At 37.3% G+C, this 18,611-nt stretch overlaps 5 protein-coding genes across 5 annotated transcripts; 3 read left to right on the top strand and 2 right to left on the bottom strand.

Annotated features, from left to right (window-relative positions):
• Positions 1 to 1,025: 1,025 nt before the first annotated feature.
• On the top strand, positions 1,026 to 5,493 carry LOC108973438 (arrestin domain-containing protein 17). Its single transcript, XM_018940702.1, has 4 exons — positions 1,026 to 1,372; positions 3,615 to 3,988; positions 4,048 to 4,654; positions 5,091 to 5,493. The coding sequence occupies exons 1-4, from the start codon at positions 1,243 to 1,245 to the stop codon at positions 5,357 to 5,359; spliced, it is 1,380 nt and encodes a 459-aa protein (XP_018796247.1). The 5' UTR covers positions 1,026 to 1,242; the 3' UTR covers positions 5,360 to 5,493.
• Positions 5,494 to 6,228: 735 nt separating this feature from the next.
• On the top strand, positions 6,229 to 10,503 carry LOC108973484 (arrestin domain-containing protein 3-like). The gene is made up of 4 exons (XM_018940785.1): positions 6,229 to 7,318; positions 8,961 to 9,310; positions 9,371 to 9,941; positions 10,006 to 10,503. The coding sequence occupies exons 1-4, from the start codon at positions 7,207 to 7,209 to the stop codon at positions 10,290 to 10,292; spliced, it is 1,320 nt and encodes a 439-aa protein (XP_018796330.1). The 5' UTR covers positions 6,229 to 7,206; the 3' UTR covers positions 10,293 to 10,503.
• A 475-nt stretch (positions 10,504 to 10,978) lies between these two features.
• Positions 10,979 to 12,223, top strand: LOC108973485 (arrestin domain-containing protein 5-like). The gene is made up of 4 exons (XM_018940786.1): positions 10,979 to 11,121; positions 11,183 to 11,523; positions 11,598 to 12,071; positions 12,152 to 12,223. Exons 1-4 carry the CDS (start codon positions 11,013 to 11,015, stop codon positions 12,179 to 12,181), a joined length of 954 nt encoding a protein of 317 aa, XP_018796331.1. The 5' UTR covers positions 10,979 to 11,012; the 3' UTR covers positions 12,182 to 12,223.
• LOC108973483 (arrestin domain-containing protein 3) lies at positions 12,208 to 14,177 on the bottom strand. The gene is made up of 4 exons (XM_018940784.1): positions 13,997 to 14,177; positions 13,677 to 13,874; positions 12,719 to 13,585; positions 12,208 to 12,654 (listed from the first exon to the last, which is right to left on the bottom strand). Exons 1-4 carry the CDS (start codon positions 14,106 to 14,108, stop codon positions 12,326 to 12,328), a joined length of 1,506 nt encoding a protein of 501 aa, XP_018796329.1. The 5' UTR covers positions 14,109 to 14,177; the 3' UTR covers positions 12,208 to 12,325.
• A 1,101-nt stretch (positions 14,178 to 15,278) lies between these two features.
• LOC108973448 (arrestin domain-containing protein 3) lies at positions 15,279 to 17,388 on the bottom strand. The gene is made up of 4 exons (XM_018940713.1): positions 17,307 to 17,388; positions 16,781 to 17,106; positions 15,981 to 16,722; positions 15,279 to 15,894 (listed from the first exon to the last, which is right to left on the bottom strand). The coding sequence occupies exons 1-4, from the start codon at positions 17,347 to 17,349 to the stop codon at positions 15,551 to 15,553; spliced, it is 1,455 nt and encodes a 484-aa protein (XP_018796258.1). The 5' UTR covers positions 17,350 to 17,388; the 3' UTR covers positions 15,279 to 15,550.
• Between the last annotated feature and the right edge of the window lie 1,223 nt (positions 17,389 to 18,611).

Genomic DNA, 18,611 nt, shown 5'->3' with positions numbered 1-18,611 from the left:
CAGAAAACTTTCCTCACTTGCGTGAACTTCTACACATGACTCCATCCTCCACCACCAACCATCGCTGTCTATTTCCATGGACTCTTTAATTTAGTTTGGAGAACTAGAGCCATAATATGCATTTTTAGTCCAGCTAATATGGTTAGTATTGTTTTGTACTCTCAGTACTACTATTTGATAAAATAACAATAGAAAACATTATATTTCGAAAAACAAAAATATTTACTCAAATGTTGGCATTACCCGTTATTCTGATCGCTCTACATGCGTACCAATTATTTTTGAATTGAGGCAAGCGCCGACACATTTATACTATTATACCCTGAACAGGGTATAAAAAGTTTACCACGAAGGAAGCGTCGGAGACCCCATAAAGTATATATATATAAATGATCAGTTTGTTGAGCTGAGTCGATTTAGCCATTTCCGTCTGTCTGTCTGTACGCCCGACCGTCTGTCTGTATATATACGTACTAGTCCCTCAGTTTTTAAGATATCGTTTTGAAATTTTGCAAACGTCATTTTCTCTTCAAGAGGCTTCTCGTTTGTCGGAACTGCCGATATCGCACCACTATAACATATAGCTGCCATACAAACTGAACAATCGGAATCAAGTTCTTGTATGGAAAACTTTCACATTTACCAAGATATATTCACGAAATTTGGAATAGATTATTTTTTAAGACATCAATGTAATATCCGAAGAAATTGTTCCGATCGGATTACTATAGCATATTGCCGCCATATAAACTGAACACATAGTTATTAAAAGAAATGCACCTGTGAAGGGTATATTACTTGTTATCTTTATCAGTTAACAAACAAACCACTTACAGAGTAATGTGAGTGAACAAAAGAAAGATAAAACTAAGAAATGCAGCTTTTTTGTAAAGCGCTCCCACACATATAGCCGTGGCATCGCAGCGTCATAAGCACCTGTTCACATATTTAGGCCCGTAGATTACTTGTCCATTCCGGTGTAATTGCGTGCGCTGCTCACCTACATTACTGACTATTATTATTATTGCCTCAGTTCACCGCTGTTGCGGCTGGTGTGCGGTCGTGCCATTTGCAATAGATTTCGTTGCGTTCGTGTAGAAACAAAGCCGCAACCTTTTCAAGCTGAAGTGCAGCAGACACCTCATACTCTTTGGCGAACGTTCATGTTTTCGTGTCGGAAATTTATTTGAAATATAGTAAAAATAACTTTGTGAAATTATTCAATTTTATTTCGGATTCAAGATGGGTGATGCTAAGAAGTTTAATAACTGTGTTATTGTGTTTGATCAAAATGATTTCGGCACTTATTTTACCGGCCAAATTGTTAGTGGCAAAGTGATTATAACGCTGGAGAAAACAAAAAAGTTGAAAGGTAAAAAATCGGAAATTTATGTTACCAAATTGTGTTGAAATACATAAATTTTGAATAGAAGAACGTTGAAATACAAGAACAAGAAGAAGAATAAAATATGATTTTATAGAGAATCACGCTTATAATATAATTTCAAATATTACTGCTTCGTCCTCTATTTAGGTCTATTCGAACGCTTATTGAAAGCACCCGCTTAAATTCCAGTGTATATTTAACTTAACCACCTTATATAGAGAGGATTTCTTTTATTCAAACTTAAGTGAGGCTAGCAGACATACCTATTAGCTAGATCAGCATACACCTAAATTCTGGTATCGAGTCTAATTAAATAAACTTGTAATGACATCAAGTGATTACCCTGCCGGGAAAGGCTAGTGCTTTGAATAGCGCATATATGTATTAATGTTTATCAAGTTTCAGTACAAGTTAACTTCAGTAACGCCTCTTTGTTAATGCTTATCTTCACACATATCAGCGTCCAAGCATGTTCAATGGAAAATAACTTCTTTATAGTACACAAAAGTTAAATATGGTTATTTTACATTATTGCCAAATATATTTTGTACCACACGGGCAAGGACTTTGTTAGGATTTATAACATGAACTGCTGAAACTACTGCAAGTTCTCAAGAGTTTTCAAACAATTTATGCATTATTTCCTATTTTCCTTCAAGTAGTGCAACTCTGTCCTATTAGTTTACTCTCGACTGCGAAATATCAGCTATTCAGTATTTCTCTTGACGCTCTTTTCTATTCGAGTGATATTTGATAACACAAAAATATCTTAAGACCTTATAAGTTCATGTCTTAACTTTTTAAACACATATTCATGTGGCCGCCTTCACCTGTAATACTATACGCTTAAAAAGCAAACAGATACTTACAGACTTAAGCGTTTTTTCAACAATCTTATTATTATTAAAAGTTATTAATAAAAGTTTCTATGAAGTTCTTCAAAACTTTTGGCTTTCCGCTTTTGTAAGTGATTAATAATTGTCTGCTTACACATTAATTGCTTAAAAATTACTAATAAATGACTCAGTTAGACCGAAAGCTGATAAATATCTTTTTTTTTTACTGTAGCATATCCAACGCTGAATCAATATGCTATGTTTGGTAAATGTTGGGTTGGTGGCAAACCTTTACTCTGAACATCACTGATTGAATCTGATACTAGGTACATAAATACCATATATGCCTCTCAACTGAGAGAATGGAGTGATATCTTTTTAAATCACACTAAATTAACATTTATCTTATCTTTACTGTCATACATTTTTGTTTGTGAAATTATCTTATCAGCATTTCACATTTCCATAAGTTTCTAATATTGTGAAGAGCGTAAGGAAAATATTTTGTTTTGAATCCAGTTATATATAACACTTTAAAAATTATAATAATACATACACAGGCATATGCACCATATATCTAAAAAATTAGAATTTCGAACCGACCAATAATCTTTATATATATTTAGCGTGCGAAACTTGACAAAACAAATTATTGCCACTTACGAGCACGATCGCATAAGTACTTAATTTCAGCGTCCAACGGCGCCATCATCGCAAAGAAAATTTGCCGTTTAACAACTTTTTATTTCAATACCATGGATGAATGACTGACTAAAATTAATCTTAGTGTCGATAGAACCCCCAAATCAACAAAGTTAAAAACTCTCTCTATTCTATAGTATTTTAATACATAAGAAGATGTGTGATCAGATCTATGAGTAAAACCCATCGTCTTACAATTCTTGACATTCATTGGCAAATCATTTCTATCAGACAATATAAAATAATAGATAAGGAGATATTCATAGAAGAAATCTTGGTTGAAAGCTCAAAAGACCAAGTCTTGATACGAGAGTCGAGAGATTTTAATAAATTGAGTCGTAGACTTATACTCTAAATAACTAATAACTAATAAGCTGCAGAACGGTTCTAAGAGAAAGTTGACGCGGAAATGCACCATTGTTTATTCTGTGATCCTATCAAGTACTGGAAACAGATCTATTACCAAACAATTTGAAGCTCCAAATATCAGAGCAAGACAACAAGCTCAACAAAAATTAACTGCGGTTCTCAAGCTTAATGTCTCATAATAACAGGGATGTTGAAGATAGCTTAGATAATACTGTTCATTAACTACATACGTACACATCTCTAATAAAATGTATGATACATCGTTATAATACGTTATTATTATTATTTAATTTTATTTCTACCCACTCTCCATTTTTTAGGCATTAAACTACAAGTTTGTGGATTCGCTGCTTGTCAATGGCGTGAAAAGTATGGACAAAAGATAGCTGTAGCAAAAATTGACGGAAAGGACAAGCATGTATACTTTGGTCGCGAAGATTATATAGCGTCCACGACGTTTTTGGTAGGCTCGGAATTTGGAAATAATTTTACTATGGAGGAGGGCACTTACACCTATACATTCTCTTGTCCTATACCATCTCACTGCCCATCTTCCTTTGAAGGCACTTACGGCCATATCCGTTACCTCGTCAGGGTTACTTTCATAAGACCAGGGGCTGCTGATCGTGTACATAATGTCGGCTTTACAGTGCTCATGCCTTTAGATCTAAATAAAGATAGTAAATTGTTAGAAGTGAGTAAAATCAATTGGAGATCTTATGGTTTTTAGAAAGTACATATATTTATTGACAGGCTCCTGCTACCAATGATGCTATGGAGAATGTTTGTTTCTTTCTCGCCAAACCCGTACATTTGACAGTTTATCTCCAACAAACTGGATATGTGCCCGGTCAGTTCATCTTGATCAGCGCAGATGTCGACAATAAATCTACAGCAGATTGCAAAAAATTAATTATAATGCTGAACTTACGCGCCACCTACAGCTCAGGGACACCTGCTTTGCATACCGTCTCAGAGAAAATATGCCTTGTCAAGAAAGTGTGCGGCCCTGCACCGCGACAGACACGTAAGTCCTTCGCTGAGACTATACGCATACCAGCAACTGCACCGACTTGTGAACACATCAGCAAAAACGTGCGTGTCTCCTACGAGTTATGCGTTATGGCCGTAATGACGACCCTAATGCGAAATCCAAGGACTACAATACCAATAACTATAGGCAATGTGCCGTTAGCAATTAGTAACACAATAGAAGAAGAATTCTTGGAGGACAGAAGAGAAGAGAATATGCAGCCGACAACATCGCGTGCTGTCTTAACAGGAAACAGTTTGGAGAATGAAATCGAGGCTGTTGGCGACGTGAGTGAAGATGATATCAGCGAACAAGAAATTGAACTGCGTAAGTCCAATTACTTTACGGAGGAATATAATTACGATCATACTCCCTTGAAATCTTATATTCACAAAGAGAATCTTTAACCCTTCATAAGAGATAAAAATGAGAGAATTTTTAGCAAGGAAAGCGTGTAAGATTGTCAGGGATCTTATTTGCAGCGCTAAATTCTTTATTAAGCTCTTGATCATTTCATATTAGTTCATCAATTCTTTAGCATAATTACTTTCCAAAAAACGTTAGCAATTGAGAGAACACAGACACTAAATTAAAGTTATGTAATAACTTTCCTCTATCAGAGATTGCATTTAGGATTGACGTAGTGACCAATATCCCAGCTTCGTTATATTTTCATGTATTTATTCCTCTCACACTTAATTTATATATTTTACACATTTATGCTTCATTTCTCTTATTTTTCCTTCGCGCAATAATCTTGCAGCTCCACCATCCTACGAACAAGCGATGTTCATGAGCACAAATATTGCTGACAACGACGCCAATACGGTCAGCGTAGATGCACCATTCACACCACGCTATCCGGTCTACAATATAGATGAAGGATCTCTGGCCTTCAGCAGTATGGGTTTGAGCCCACCACCGAATTTGCCACAAAAGCGACTACGCCGTAGAAGGAGACGCCGACCGGCAGAAAACCCAACAAAGTTCGCCAAAGATCAACTGCCAACTGAATCGCCAATACAAATATGAAATTGAGAAACCAACTGCTCGAGGAAATCAAAAACTAAAAGAAGGCAAAGGATATAAAGTGCAATATTTTACATATTCAATATTATTGTATGACTATAATTGTTAGAAAAGAAAATTAATCTTGACACATTAGAAAATAATCTGTACCAAATTTCGTGAAGATACATTGTCAAATGTGAAAGTTTCCATACAAGAAGTTGATTCCGATTGTTCAGTTTGTATGACAACTATATGTTATAGTGGTCCGATATCGGCAGTTCCGACAAATGAGCAGCTTCTTGAAGAGAAAATGTTAAAAACTTCATTACAAACTTAATATACCCTGTTCAGGGTATAATAACTTTGAGTTTATTATCAAAAAATCCTTAAAAAGGTTAGAGGATGTTTAATTGGGGTGCTGTATTTCGTGCGGAAATAACTGTTAAGCCAACTGGCAAAGCACAAGAAGTACCTGAAAAAATTTTAAGTGGATTACTACTTTAAAAATTAATTTTCCGCCTTACTTTGAATAACCGGTTTCTACTTGAGGATGTTCGTGAGAGAAGCCTTCCCAAAATCACATATCCGTATTGACGCATATCCGTGAAAAAGTAATGTTTTGAGCAGAGTCTTTGGTTCAACTGCTCTGAATTGGAGGCAGAATACATCTTTTGTCCATAAGCCCCACTTCGTTCGTTTGTCTTTAAAATATTTGGATATACTACTTCAAAATACTTGTAGATCCTAAATTGCTGAAGACAATTTTTTTTTGTGTAATTTGGAAGAGGAAGACCTCCACTCCGTTGGAAGGACCAAGTGGAGAAGGACCTGGCTGCACTTAGAATATCTAATTGGCGCCACGGAGCGAAAAGAAGAAACGACTGGGGCGCTGTTGTTAACTCGGCTATAATCGCGTAAGCGGTGTCTACGCCAATCAAGAAGAAGAATTTGCCGACGAAACCTTCGGAGAAAAGTTTGATTACAGAACTCTATAGATGTTTCTCATTGACAAAAGAATTTTAAATTTACGTTCACAATAATATTATTTCTACTATAGAAATACAATTAGGCAACTCTGTCTAACATCAGCTGTTAAACTGTGATATTTAGCCGGCTCACCTAATAAACAAACAAGAAAATCATGTGAAAACAAAAGACAATTTGATGACGTCACTTATAATGGCAAATTTCAGACGCGACACATGTATACATATATGTATGCTCCAACAATGCTGAGCTACTGAGCCACTCGCGCGCTCATTAAACAAAGCAAACGCTCTCCACACACATATATAACCGAGATATATATGTAAATGTATAGGTAAAATGCTCCAAAGTACCAGTGGCGACAGTCTCATTTCTTTCATTCTTTCTAAACAAACCGAAGCTAGAGAGTTTGTTATACTCGTAATATGCTTTAGATAGTCAGTGAGACGGCAGTGCGCCGGTTGCATCGACAGCTTGGAGCCAAATAGACTGTGAAGCAGCCCGTGTGGACCTACATTATACGAAATAATTATATATTTGTGAAAACATATCTATAATATATATATTGTGTGTTTTAAAATAGTCAAGAATAAATGCGTAGATAAGAGTGAACTACGGTTATAAGTTATTTTCTCAAAAAGCTTAAGTGAACATAAAAATATATTGGAATATACATTGGCATATATAAACAAAACAAAAAAATATATATATATATAGAATGAATATTTATAGTGCCGCGTTGCGTTAAATTGTTACGTCTGTCAATTGTGTAGAATGTGATGCCTTCGCGTAACTCATTGATACATGTGAAAATAAATTTATGTATTTAATTAAAGTCAATTTGTTTACGCGCAATAAAATCTTTAATAAATACAAGAACAATGCCATCGGAGTGTATTTTCGAATTCGATCGGCCCCAACCGGTTTACTACAGCGGAGAAATAATTAACGGACGCATTAACTTGCATACAACCAGCGAGAAGAGCGTTCGAGGTAGACGGATTTTTCCTTACAATTAATATTAAATATAACATAAGAGGCAATACTGAATAGAATAAATCCGATTAAAATATTATATATGCTACTTACGGGCTTTTCGAACTACTCACCTTATTGTAAATATATGTGTATAGTAAATATATATATATTGTAAAGACAGTATTATCTCTATCATATTTGTTGAACAAGTAATGTTATTTGTCTCCAAACAATGATAAGCAATTGATCTGCTATTCACTGGAAACTAATAGTATTCACTAGAATTGCAATTATAATCACATTTATTTAAGTATTGACGTATGTAGGTATATTATTATAAAAAAATTCATTAAAGCTCCCAACCACTAATTGTACAAGTATCGAATAGATTATGTTATTGGGGATTCCTTTTTGTAACGTTCGCTTGTGTTTCTGAAAAAATTCCAAAATTTACTTCTCATGCAAAATGAATGCATATTTGAAAATGATATCAAAATGCAGGGAAACAAAATTGTCAAATATGTTAGAAGACCTTGAGTATTATTTTCATTTCAATAAATACAAATCCTTACACATTTCTACAATTTGGTGGAGCTTTTATATACTGTCACCCCTAAAACCCCAAACTTCAACTACTAGACAAGCTGAAAAGTTGGTGTCGTTCCGGTGAGATGTTTGTAATCAGATATAACCTTCATAAGGCAACAGCTGATAAACGGCTGATAGCAGATTGATCTGAAAAAATATATAAAAAAGATTACAATCTGTTAATGAAATACTAATTTTTGATGGAAAAATGTCTACGGTGAACAAAAATGGGCTTGATGACTCTTATCTGAGCATCACTCAGTAGGCGAAGCAACGATTTGTTAGTGGATTGTTGAATGCTTAGGTAAACAGGGAAAATCAAAGAAGCACAAAAGATCCATACACATTTTTTAGTTAACCTTATGGACTAATCGCGATAGCCTAAAACTTTCGAAGCTTTCCGTACTCAAAATTTTCTCCGGAAGAAAAATGTCTGCAGAGCGCTAAGATACAGATAAAGAGTAAAGGCTGTTTTGAAGCAAAATAGTATGGAAACGTTTATTCTGTATGTTGAATAACAAAAAAGTTAAATTTCCTAAAGAATTAAATAAAAGATTAATTATAATAAAAAAAATTATAAGCAAAAAAAGCGATTAACTGTCAGAGAGCCTCACTTACGTTGACCCAAAATATAGCTTCTGTAGAAATAATTAAATTATAACTTGTCACTAATGATGTTTAGATGTTAAAAGTAAAAATGCCATTTATATACACAGCCTTTTTTGCTTGAATAATTCCTGCGCTTGCGATCTACTAACGCGTTTGCATCTTTTTTATTTCTGCCAGTAATGATAATGAACTTGAAGCAAGGAATGCCAATGATTATTATTTTTTGCATATTTTTGTGTATGTGTAGATGTATATGAATATATTGCGAGTAATACCAAACAAGAACATCTGCAGTATATATTTTGAAATATTAGGAATGATTATTTTATTTTCATTTGTCAAAAAGACTGTAGATTCCATTTATGACATCAATATTTAGACTCCCTCGGGATATGCACATTTATATACACATGCAAATACATTTAAATGTATTTTTTCCATTCCTTCCCACTAAAATCAGAGGTCTACATACTCTTTGTGGGCGAGGCGAAGGTCCGCTGGGAAGAGAGCCGTACACGCTCTAGGGATGGCAAAACCGAGCACTATAATGAATATTATCGCGCTGATGAAACTTATCTACACTCGAGAACTTGCGTACATGGCGACGGTACGCTACAACCCGGCACCTATACTTACACCTTTTGCATACCATTACCACTGGAGTGTCCGACATCGTGTGTGGAGAAATATGGCAAAATTGCATACGAACTCTCGCTGGTATTGAATCGACCATATCGGTTCGATAATGTATTCAAAAAACCGCTAACGGTTTTATATCAGGTGAATTTGAACATGCAACCCGAGTTATTGGTGAGTTTCTAAATTACAAAATATTTATATAAATCTTTGTATTAAATGCATTACTCCCAGATACCGATTAAAAGTGAGGACATTAAATACTTTTGCTGCTGGCCATGCTCTTCCGGCCCAGTGATATCAACGCTTACCATACCATTTGGCGGTTATGCGCCCGGCCAGAGAATCAAATATCAACTCGAAATAGACAATCAATCGACCGGCTATGACTTAGCTGATGGCATCGAATTAAAACTGACACAGATTTACAGTTTTGAAGCACATACGCCGCATAGAAAGACGCGCTATCACAGCAATACATTGGCACTCACCGAACAGAGTATGCAATGCTTGCGACTGTCTAAGCGATTGATTGACGGCACACTTCTTATACCGCCTGTGCCGCCTACCTCGAATCGAAATTACATTATTGGTGTACGTTATGAGATTAAGATGTCCATAAACACCGGTTGCTGTCACACAGACTCCGAAATAGTTATACCCATAACAATTGGAACAGTGCCTTTGGCGCAGAGCGCCACCAATCCACAGAATGCAATCGGTTTGCTGCCGACAGCGCCAGCAATTCCTGATACACCGGGCAAACCGCCTGGCAGTGATGCGCCACCAAATTACGAAAAATTCAGTAAGTGGATTCAGCTTAAGCGTAGGACTAGGTTTATAAAACTTTTCTTATACATTTTACACAGAGCCACCGTCCTTCGACGAGGCTACCACCATTGGTGGAAAGTTTATTGATCGCGATGTCGATGAGCGTAATCGCACCGATGAATTCATACCTCGATATCCGATGTACACGAATTTCGCCGTGCCCACAGCACCGTCTGGCGTAGGTGGTGATGAGGCCGATGCCCCACTGCTGGTATCGCCTACTGCGGCTTCAACGCACACTGCGCCACCACCTTATCAGCAGGAAAGTGAACAGTCTAGTGAACCGGCCACACGCGGCACAACTGGCTACGGTTGGAATAGTTGAAGCCGTGCAGTCACTTCTCTAATATGTTAAATGTGATTTTAAGCGTGCACATTTCCTATTCCAAGCCATATATGAATTAAAGCGTTGTGGTTACTATAAAGCTTACCGTTTCGCTATGATATTCAAATCGATTTTGCAAACTATTTGTACATAAACTTGCTTAAGACATCAATAAACCAGCTTCTGTAATATACAAGTATAAACTCAAAAAGCTTCGTTTTTTTCAATTTTAACCTTTATGTGCTTTCCCAAATAGTTTTGATGAATGCTTGACTCTTCTCGAGAGGATAAAAACCCGGTGAACTGAAATACATGAAAAGAGAAGGGGTTGAGGGGACGCTTTTAGACTTACAGTGGTAGTCTTAAGTCACCGGATTTTGACATCATAAATATGATCCACATAGTGCAAGTGAATCCTTGTTAGTGTTAACAGATTCATTGACACATCGGGTCAAATTCTTGTAGTATTTTACTTCTAGTAAGCAAGCGATACACAAAGAAACACTTGCGCTCAACGCAATCATCATAACAAACAGTTGGACTAGAAAACGAGTGTATAAATTTGTATACTAGAATAATTTTTCTTTCTTTTCCCACACTACACAAATATTTGAAAGCTTATCAAAACCAAACTGAAAGTCATTTGGAAAAAAATAAAAAAATGTATATGTATATATTTAAATAATTCGAGATTTTAAGCATTAGACAGTAATTTTCACAATGCCTACCTGCGAGTTTACCTTCGATCGTGATACGGCGGTGTATGTGTGTGGTGAAAAGCTAAGCGGCAGTGTGGCGGTAGCATTCGCAAAGGAGAGATTACTTGAAGGTATTTCGGCACACATTTTATTAAAAAGGGTTATGCAATTCTACGCAATGCTTCATCACAGATATACGCATAGACTTCTGTGGTAAGGCAACCGTTAGTTGGGTAGACACAATGGCGCGCTTTCCAAAGCTCTACTCCGCTGAGGAGACATATATGGAGATGGAAACAGTTGTGTTTCAAGGCGGTCTACTGAAGCCAAGCACATATAATTACAGATTTAATTACCTTATACCAGATATATGTCCGACCACTTGTACGACAGATATCGGACGCATTTACTACGAATTATCTTTAATACTGTCATTCCAAGACAAGACACACGACAAGACAGAGACACGTAAATTTACACATGAAATACTGGTGGTGCAGGTGTTTAATATCGATAAAATACCCAATGCATTGGTGAGTTGTAAGCCTTAATAAAATTAACCGAAATTTATTTGAAAACTACGGTTTCGATTCAAAACCCAATGCAGTTACCAGTCATACGTAACGATGAGATCTTCTTCTGCTGTTGGCCCTGCTCGGCCGGTCCGATTTGTATGCACTTGAAGGCAGCATCGGGCGCCTACATACCCGGCAACACTATAAATTTCTCCATTGAAGTCGCTAATATGTCGAAGCGTTGCGAATTTCGCACACATATCACCGCCTCCTTCATGCAAGTCTACAAATTCACCACGCAAGTGCCGCGTCGTCGCACGCGCTATATTTCGTACATTTTGAGTAGCGTGGAACACCGCATCATTGTCAAGAAGGATGACATCGCTTCGCTGGATGATAAATTCGTCGTACCGCCGCTGCCGCCTTCCACTCAGGGCACGCACATTATTTCAATTAAGTATGAGTTACGCTTAGAGACGCGCATCAGCTATGTCACACAAACAATGTCGGACTTGACATTGCCCATACTGATAGGCACGTCAACGGATATAACACCCGAGCATACGGTGAGTCCGTCATTTGTGTATATATAATTTTATGGCACCACATATTCCTAACTGATATCAGTCTCCTTTCCTTTATCTAGAATACGCTGAGGAAAAGTAGACGCTTGTAACGCCGTTACGCCCACAACTCTCTATGCAAAGTTTGCGTTTATTTTAAATGTTTAATATTTATGTATCATATGTGTAAAGCTAAAGGCTACTTTTATGTGTTTATATATTATTATTTGTGTGTATTATAGCGATTATACTTATGCTTATGAAGATCCTTCTAAAATACTTTTACGCTCCTTCCTTTTCTTTTTAGCTCTGACATAATCTCTGGTTGGAGTAGCGGTATTTTCAGGGGTTTGATCTTCGCTGACATTGTTTTGAGGTACCTCGGTAGCGCTTGGCAGTGCTGCTGCGGTTGCTGCTGCAGTTGTCGTACCGGCTACAGCATTTTGCACACCTGGCAGACTCTCTATGTCATAGTAGAGATATGTTGGTTGGAAAACGGTTTGCTCCTTATCGAATTTGGATTTTTTTAGTTCTGAGTTGAATTTAGTTTTCGGCAAATGTTCAGCTTCGCGGAAGGACATGGAACCTGGAATAATGAATTTTTTTCTTTCCATTTTATATGGAAAAAATGGATTATCGCTATAACTCACTCAAATTTAATTCACAAGCACTTCGTATGGGAGATTCCGGCTCAGGTGCTGTGGCCACCGCAAAACCATCTTGTGGTTCCCTTGTTAGCGACATGTCGAACTCACTGCATTTCAATGGCAAATTCTCCATGCTGCGCATTGCAGAGACCGCCGTTTGCATTGTGCCAGAAAGTGCATGAACTTCTTGTGGCACCTGTAGGGATATAGTTCCCACAACGATCGGTATCTTTGCTTGCAACGAACGTTTTGCATTACTCGTGCTCAGCTGCACACTTAACTCGTAACTTATTTGCAAGCACTGACAATCGGCTGGATCGGTATTCGGCACAGTTTGTGGCAAGAAAAAGGTTTGCAAATGTTGATCGCTTCTTTCCCGTGAGCCGCAGAACATATGCACTGCTTTAGACAAAGTGGTGTGAAAGTATTTGGTTTTAGTTTTCTTGTGGCCATGCGCGGCGGTTATGCAACAAATTTGCTGCAGCTCATAGGTTAATTCGTGTAAACGCAACTTATCGGGATTCTCTATGCAGACGTGTATTGAAAGTTCTTCGCCGGGCACATACCCAAACTGTTGTAAGTTCACACACATTTTCAAGGGGTGTTTGAAGAAATGCCAAGGTATATTCTCTTCGACCAGCACATCACCAGCTTTTTCGGCGATTTCTGGGTATCGGCGGAGATCGAGCGGCTTGAGCACTTGCAATTGCTGTGTATACCATACCTCACGTTTGTTCTTATGGTCGATGAATACTTCGAGCATATAGCGTATGTGACCGTTGGCACTATCAAAACTGGATGGACAGCTTTGTGGCAATGCAACGCAAAATGGATATGTGTAAGTGCCACGTTCAATGATTCTGCCTGTTGCTGCACTTGTAGAGTGTTCAGTTGAAGATATGTAAATATAATATGTAGATGTATATTTAACAGTAAAAGTATATAATTCCTTTGTGTCTACCTTCCTCGGAACCGACAAAGTAATTTACATTGGACAAAAAGTCTTCACGATTGTTGTAAACTTCAATGCACTGCTCAATAGGAGGTCCAATGTCTGTGGGTTGCTCCGACACATTTTGTTGATTTATTTTCTTAACTTTCGTCGGTAGAATTCTATCCCATTTCACTTCTGCAAAACCCGAATATTTGATGGCAAATGCTATTGTTGTGTTTGTATTTTTATATTTGTTATACCGTGTCAGGGATTCCAGTTTTTGCAACGATAAAGTATTTAATTTAGTATGACTCATAGTTACTGAAAAATTGTAAATCACTTTATACCTTTGATAATCAGGCGTACCTCCATTGTTAGTAGCACATGGCCGGTGAGCTTGTCGCCGGGTTCATAAATACTTTTTGGGTTATCCAAATGAACTTGACACTTTAGAACCATGGTGTTTTCTATATATTCTTGGTACTGCAATTTTTAGTCTCGCAAAATTCGTTCAACCATGTTCTTTTCACTTCCACAGTCGCTGTTGTACTAATTTCTGCGAATGGTTACTACATTATTGAATCGATTTCGCTTGATTATTACCTTTCATTATCTTATCATCAGTATTTTGGCTTCAAATTAGATATACTCGTACACACTTCTACGTACGAGCATTCAAATCTTTATCTGCAACTGACTTTTCAGTACGGGCTAATGTTACAACGGTTACAGCTTAATGGAAAATTATTTGTAATCAACAGATAAGTTAACATATTTGTATGCTGTTCAATAAAATTAACAAGCAGCCAAGCAATGTAGCTTGTACTGTTATTAACAGTGTTATCTGTTATCAGTATTAAGCTTTTATGCGGTAAGCTCTAAGTGCTCGAGCAATAGGAGAAGCATTAATTTAAATTCGCAGATTTATGCAACTCTTCATCTGTGCTTTAGTTCTACATAAATTCATACGCTTTAGACCTATTTCAAATATTTTTAGAGCCTGAGATCAATGTAAGTTTTGAAAATTGAATAGCTGTTTTTCCCACAAAATTGTTTCTATTCACCTTGCCAATACTACCTAAAAGCCTTCAAGGACTAACCCAGAAACAAATTGTGAACAGAGACTGTTGTTTCCAGGATAAGGTACAGTATGGTGTAGTCTGAATGCCGAAGAGATTATGTAATGAAGAACTAAACATTCTCTTATCCGATTCAAGTCTTTCGTGAGATAAGAGAGATATCGCTGACCTTCTACGCAGCGGCGGGAAATATATCGAGGAGTCAAATGCCTATATAAACGTCAGACCTAGTTAATACAGGTATGTGTTAGTTGGCATATCTAACTTAAATAGTAAAACAACCATCTGATGACTATATAACATTTTACGAGAAAAACTTCTAAAGCTGATTCCAGCTTTTTTGAGATGAAGATGTTGGGTAATAAACTGAGCTGTCGGCAATCGAAAACATTGAGTTATGGTATGTTTTTTTATGAAGAGATTTAAATTAGAAGTATATCTATCTTATATATTAAAGCTTTGAGCATGCATCCTCAAAACATAAAATTAAACTAAAATAAAGTCCAGTCATCTCCCACGAATTGATTACATAGACACATGTTTATACATATATGGTAAATATATATATTATATATATTATCGAAAATAATTTCAAAGCTTCTACAACTAAAATATTAAATCGTGTAACGTTTTTACACTAACCCTAAGGCATCAAGTGGACATATTATGTAATATAAGCATTATAATAATTTACAAACTACAAAATGAGGTATTGGCATATTGGCGAGTGGCAAGTTGCAGTTTTGTCTTTTGGCACTTTTTGTTTAATTCTTTGGCACCTTAGTCGGTTTCAAGTAAATTCTATAATTTCCGTTTTTTTTTTTAGAAAATGTCCTCATCATCGTCATCGTCATCGCCTCCATTGGCGTCTTGCACATGCTCATCGGTTTCGCTCAGCACACCACAACTCGAAGCAAAAGTGTCCAGGCTGCGTCCGGTGTGCCCAGTGCCAAGCGAGCCGTAGGAATGGTAGTAATTCAAGCTCAAAGCCGAGTCTGCAGACATATTAATGGCCTGTGTTGAGGCAGCCACAATGTCGTAGCCAGGAAATTTGGGCAACTTAATCGCACGTTGTTGTTGTCCTCGTGGTTTCGAATCTGAGGAGTGGCCAACACTGTCCAGCGTTTGTTGGCTGCTGAGCGTGGCAAAACTGAAGGATGGAGGTACTGAAAGTGATGATAAGTGTACACGTTAGTTTAAGGAAAGGACTTTGAAATGTCATAGTTATGAATTCATATTGCTTATTACTTACAACAACTGTCATATGAAGGCGGCTCATCGTCGTCGTTGTTATTAGTTATATCTTGAGTGCGTATTCGTCGTGATGTAGCGCGGCTACTGGCTACTGGCTGGATCACATCATCATCATCATCATCATCGTCATCATCATTGCCCTCATCATCCTCTTCGGTCTGATTAATTTCCGCCTGTACACTCCACTGCTCACCCGCCACATCACCGTCCTCCTCCTCTAGCGTAGATATATCACGGCTGCTGATTCTACGCGGCTGCGTGGTCACCAGTTGTACACCGCGCTGCTGCAGCGGAATGGTACCTATCACCACAGGCACCGACAGATCTGTATCATAGTGAAAGTAGCCAGTCTTCAACTTTACTTGCAGCGTGTAGTGTACAAAAACAATATAATTGGGATTAAGTGTTGAACGCGGTGTATCGGAGGGCACGCATACGGTGCCCTGATACATGCGTTTGGTCAGTCGTAGCGTACGTTCCGTAATGATGCTTTTCGCCAATGTTTTTGTATAGAAGTTGCGTTTATAAGGCTGTCGTGCTAGGAAAATAAAGTGCTGTTTGAGAGAGGCCTCAACGCTGGAAATGTCATAGTGCGGCGACTGGTTGTCCACTTCCAGGAAGAACGTTATTTGCTGTCGTGCCACGAAACCATTGTAAGGCAGTAGTAATGTGTACATAATGGGTCCCGAGGTGCATGGCCAATTGCAGAGATATTTCACGTTCTCGTCGCGTATTGGCAGCTGATAGAAAACAGTTATAGATAATAAATATATATTTTCCATGACTTTAAACACTCACTCCATATTCCGGGTTATGATTCAGGTTTAGTGCCTGCACCACTGTTATGGGTTTACGGAATACCTCGTCAAATGTCCACGGCTTGGCGATGGTAAGCGAGATATTGTAAGCTATGAAACCATAGGGACCTTTGCATGAGGACGGACAACCGGACGGTATACGCAAGCGCAGCACGTAGACGTGTGTGCCCGCACGGAATTCGGCACTATCAAAAACATTGGTGCGCGTATATAAATATTGCTGATGACCACAGTAGTTGGCCGAGTCACTCTTGCCGCTGAGAGACCATTGCACGCGAGCCTCACCTTCCAGTGTTACATAGACAGCTGCGAAATGGAATGAGTTAATTTGTATGTACATATATAAAAACAGATCTCAAAGAGAAACATCAAACTCATAATTATCATCTTACGGTGGATATTAGGAGGGAATAATATATACTACGTATCATTATGAAATTTAAAATAAAAATTAATTTCTTTGGCGATATTAAGAAAAAACGTTGACGCTGTCGCCTTAAGTATACCTGAAGCTGCAACTTTTTCGAATAATATATTCAATAAAAACATTTCAAAATAAAACTTTTAAGTTGCTGTCATGCCTTCAAATTATTTTTCGGAATGAAAGTCTTCTTAGAAATACATGTGTAGGTTTGTTATGTTTTCTAATTTGTTGACGTAAATTTTTTAAACAAGCGAGAGCTTTAATTATAAAAATGTTACCACTTTAAACTTTTACAAATCTTGATATTTAGCTCATTGTATTTTTTTTATAGTATTACTTGTATTTTATTCCTTCATATATTGGGTCGTTCACTAAGTTGTTTCGTTTAATAAGCTGATCGCATTGAACAGCTGATCTGATTGAAACTTTTGTGGCCAAGTTCACACTTATCCGCTTTACCGTTATATATTTCAACAGCTATTGAGTAAGGCTTGCTTTTAAATAAAATTCTTCACTTTTTTGGAACATGTTTAGTTTGTTGCCCTATCAGAGATGGAAGATCGCAAACAGCATTTCGGCATATTTTTATTTTTATAAAAAGTTGAAAATTAATTTCAAACAAGGCAAAATTAGCCAATATGCAAAACTTGATTTGCAAATTTCGTTCCGGCAACTTCTATATTGAGGATACACCACCACACTTCAAAGGCATCTTGAAGCCGATGTGATTAAAATAAAGTCGGCGTTTAGAATTAATTTCAAAACTTCGTTTATTGCACGCGAGCCTCATGTTCTTACACAACGAAATTTGCATTCAACACTGCGATTTGCTTGTCACATGTTAAAGAAGTGATCCATTATTGACGCACATTGTGGTTGGTGACGAATAATGGGCTTACAGGAAACGCAAGAGATCCTGTTCGAAATAGGATGTACGAGCTCAAACCACTTCGCAGGCCGAAAGTCACCGAAAACTGTCTGTTTGTCTGTTTGATGGTATTTCAAATGAATCCTTTATGACATTTAATGCTGAAGCTGGAACCGACCAGAATTGATCAATAGAAAAGATGCAATGTTCCGCCAGGATAATGCGAAACATCATACAAATTTGTGACAGGTACTTGTTACGGGTCTTTCAGTTATTATTTTTATTTACTTCATAAAAGTTATAAGCTGTTTATCTCTCTTTCTATTTTGAAAGCTATTCTACAGAAAAACATTTACTTTGACTATTTGATATGGGATGGCGTTTCGCTACGACGCCTTGCTATTGGGAGGTTTCTTAGCTGCGCATGCTGCTCTATCTGTATACATATTATGACTGCGTCTTAGTTTTGGCCTGTCTTTGGTTAAATTTTGTAATACACTAAAAGTTAGGGACAGGGTC

The sequence above is a fragment of the Bactrocera latifrons genome, unplaced genomic scaffold (assembly GCF_001853355.1).
Source record: "Bactrocera latifrons isolate USDA-ARS-PBARC rearing strain unplaced genomic scaffold, ASM185335v1 scaffold_48, whole genome shotgun sequence".
NCBI classification, from domain to species: domain Eukaryota; kingdom Metazoa; phylum Arthropoda; class Insecta; order Diptera; family Tephritidae; genus Bactrocera; species Bactrocera latifrons.
The sequence above is the reverse complement of the archived record's forward strand: the minus strand, read 5'-3'. Positions and strand labels throughout refer to the sequence as shown.

Excerpts from the sequence above, each read along its gene's own strand:
- LOC108973438 (XM_018940702.1), top strand. The coding sequence starts at position 1,243 with ATGGGTGATGCTAAGAAGTTTAATAACTGTGTTATTGTGTTTGATCAA. Across the intron at positions 3,989-4,047 it reads AAGATAGTAAATTGTTAGAA|GCTCCTGCTACCAATGATGC; the intron begins GTGAGTAAAATC and ends ATTTATTGACAG. Across the intron at positions 4,655-5,090 it reads CGAACAAGAAATTGAACTGC|CTCCACCATCCTACGAACAA; the intron begins GTAAGTCCAATT and ends ATAATCTTGCAG.
- LOC108973484 (XM_018940785.1), top strand. The coding sequence starts at position 7,207 with ATGCCATCGGAGTGTATTTTCGAATTCGATCGGCCCCAACCGGTTTAC. Across the intron at positions 7,319-8,960 it reads CAGCGAGAAGAGCGTTCGAG|AGGTCTACATACTCTTTGTG; the intron begins GTAGACGGATTT and ends CACTAAAATCAG. Across the intron at positions 9,311-9,370 it reads ACATGCAACCCGAGTTATTG|ATACCGATTAAAAGTGAGGA; the intron begins GTGAGTTTCTAA and ends CATTACTCCCAG.
- LOC108973485 (XM_018940786.1), top strand. The coding sequence starts at position 11,013 with ATGCCTACCTGCGAGTTTACCTTCGATCGTGATACGGCGGTGTATGTG. Across the intron at positions 11,122-11,182 it reads AAAGGAGAGATTACTTGAAG|ATATACGCATAGACTTCTGT; the intron begins GTATTTCGGCAC and ends GCTTCATCACAG. Across the intron at positions 12,072-12,151 it reads ATATAACACCCGAGCATACG|AATACGCTGAGGAAAAGTAG; the intron begins GTGAGTCCGTCA and ends TCCTTTATCTAG.
- LOC108973483 (XM_018940784.1), bottom strand. The coding sequence starts at position 14,108 with ATGGTTCTAAAGTGTCAAGTTCATTTGGATAACCCAAAAAGTATTTAT. Across the intron at positions 13,586-13,676 it reads CTTTGTCGGTTCCGAGGAAG|CAACAGGCAGAATCATTGAA; the intron begins GTAGACACAAAG and ends CTACAAGTGCAG. Across the intron at positions 12,655-12,718 it reads TGCTTGTGAATTAAATTTGA|GTTCCATGTCCTTCCGCGAA; the intron begins GTGAGTTATAGC and ends TCATTATTCCAG.
- LOC108973448 (XM_018940713.1), bottom strand. The coding sequence starts at position 17,349 with ATGTTTTTATTGAATATATTATTCGAAAAAGTTGCAGCTTCAG. Across the intron at positions 17,107-17,306 it reads CGAAAAAGTTGCAGCTTCAG|CTGTCTATGTAACACTGGAA; the intron begins GTATACTTAAGG and ends TCCATTTCGCAG. Across the intron at positions 16,723-16,780 it reads ATCATAACCCGGAATATGGA|CTGCCAATACGCGACGAGAA; the intron begins GTGAGTGTTTAA and ends GTTTTCTATCAG.